Genomic DNA, 1281 nt, shown 5'->3' with positions numbered 1-1281 from the left:
CACCCCCCACGCATAGCATTCATTTGCTCGCAGACACCAGCCAAGCCCCCAGCCTCCTGTGAGGCCTCTCACCGGGTCCAGCATGAAGCAGTTGACCCCACAGTCCATGGCAAGGACCAGCATGGTGGCACTGCCGTACAGCGCGTAGCCGGCCGCCACCAGGTTCCGGCCTGGCTGCAGAGCATCCTTTTCGGAAGGCTCATCAGTTGATTTCTAGAGCAAGAAAGAAATCAAAGAATGTTTTTGTTTTGTTTTGTGATTCTTTTTTACAGTTCAACCATCAGCAGGAGGCATTCTCAAGGTGCTCTTCTGATGAAACAGGGCATCTTCCCCGAGCGGCCTTCCCTACACGTCAGCAATATCCTGATTAGTGACCACGGCAGCCTCCCCCCAGAACCCAGACTTCCTGCATCTGGATCCCTCTTTCCATCAGGGCGCTCCTCCAGTCTTCTAATGTGATATTCCCTCATCTCTCCACTATCAGTTCCAAAAAAGAGCATGGCTCCTTGCCAGCTCGCACTAATGTAATCTTATTACGGGCATCCACCTCTTTCACCTGCCAACTCCATCTTCATTTAAACAAATTGACACTGGGCTGCAGGGCAGCCAGTCTGGGGAGGAAATCGGTTTTGTGAGCTCTTGCTGCTGCAGCCCATACCCTGGTCTATGTCACTCACATGTCAGGGAAATTCTCAGAAATGCAGGGACTCAGAATCTCTCCCCAGAGTCATTACGGGGTAGAGCAGATGCTGTCCAATGTGTTAACCGTGATGCACAGGAAGAAGCGCATTTTACATCACAAACCAGTGCCCGCCCCCCGCCCGGCCACACACACCAAAAAGTTACCAAAATAATACCTACTCTTAGAACGTGACATGTGCTGTAATCCATTTTTTCATTAAAAACATAGCCAACTGGGTCATGTGGTCCAGAGTTTTTCTAACACTAGGGAAGGGAGCCCCTTAAGGACACAGCTCTTAACCACTGATTTCTTACTATTAATGATTTTCTTCTTTTCTTTGACATGGAGTCTCACTCTGTCACCCAGGCTGGAGTGAGTGGCTGGATCTCAGCTCACTGCAAGCTCCGCCTCCCGGGTTCACACCATTCTCCTACCTCACCCTCCTGAGTAGCTGGGGCTACAGGCGCCGCCACCTCGCCCGGCTAGTTTTTTGTATTTTTAGTAGAGACGGGGTTTCACTGTGTTGGCCAGGATGGTCTCCATCTCCTGACCTCGTGATCCGCCCGCCTCGGCCTCCCATAGTGCTGGGATTATAGGCG

The 1281-nt window shown here is 51.5% G+C and overlaps 1 protein-coding gene across 1 annotated transcript in view; it reads right to left on the bottom strand.

Moving 5' to 3' along the window:
- The window catches only part of FBP1 (fructose-1,6-bisphosphatase 1), a 47415-nt gene that overhangs the window by 20514 nt on the left and 25620 nt on the right, over positions 1-1281 (bottom strand). The window contains exon 4 of the mRNA XM_011976010.1: positions 73-213. Within this exon, the coding sequence (XP_011831400.1) occupies positions 73-213 (141 nt within the window). The remainder of the gene's footprint in view (positions 1-72; positions 214-1281) is intronic.

The sequence above is a fragment of the Mandrillus leucophaeus genome, unplaced genomic scaffold (genome assembly GCF_000951045.1).
Source record: "Mandrillus leucophaeus isolate KB7577 unplaced genomic scaffold, Mleu.le_1.0 Scaffold161, whole genome shotgun sequence".
Taxonomy (NCBI): domain Eukaryota; kingdom Metazoa; phylum Chordata; class Mammalia; order Primates; family Cercopithecidae; genus Mandrillus; species Mandrillus leucophaeus.
Note: the sequence above shows the minus strand (reverse complement) of the source record. Positions and strands in the feature narration are given on the sequence as shown.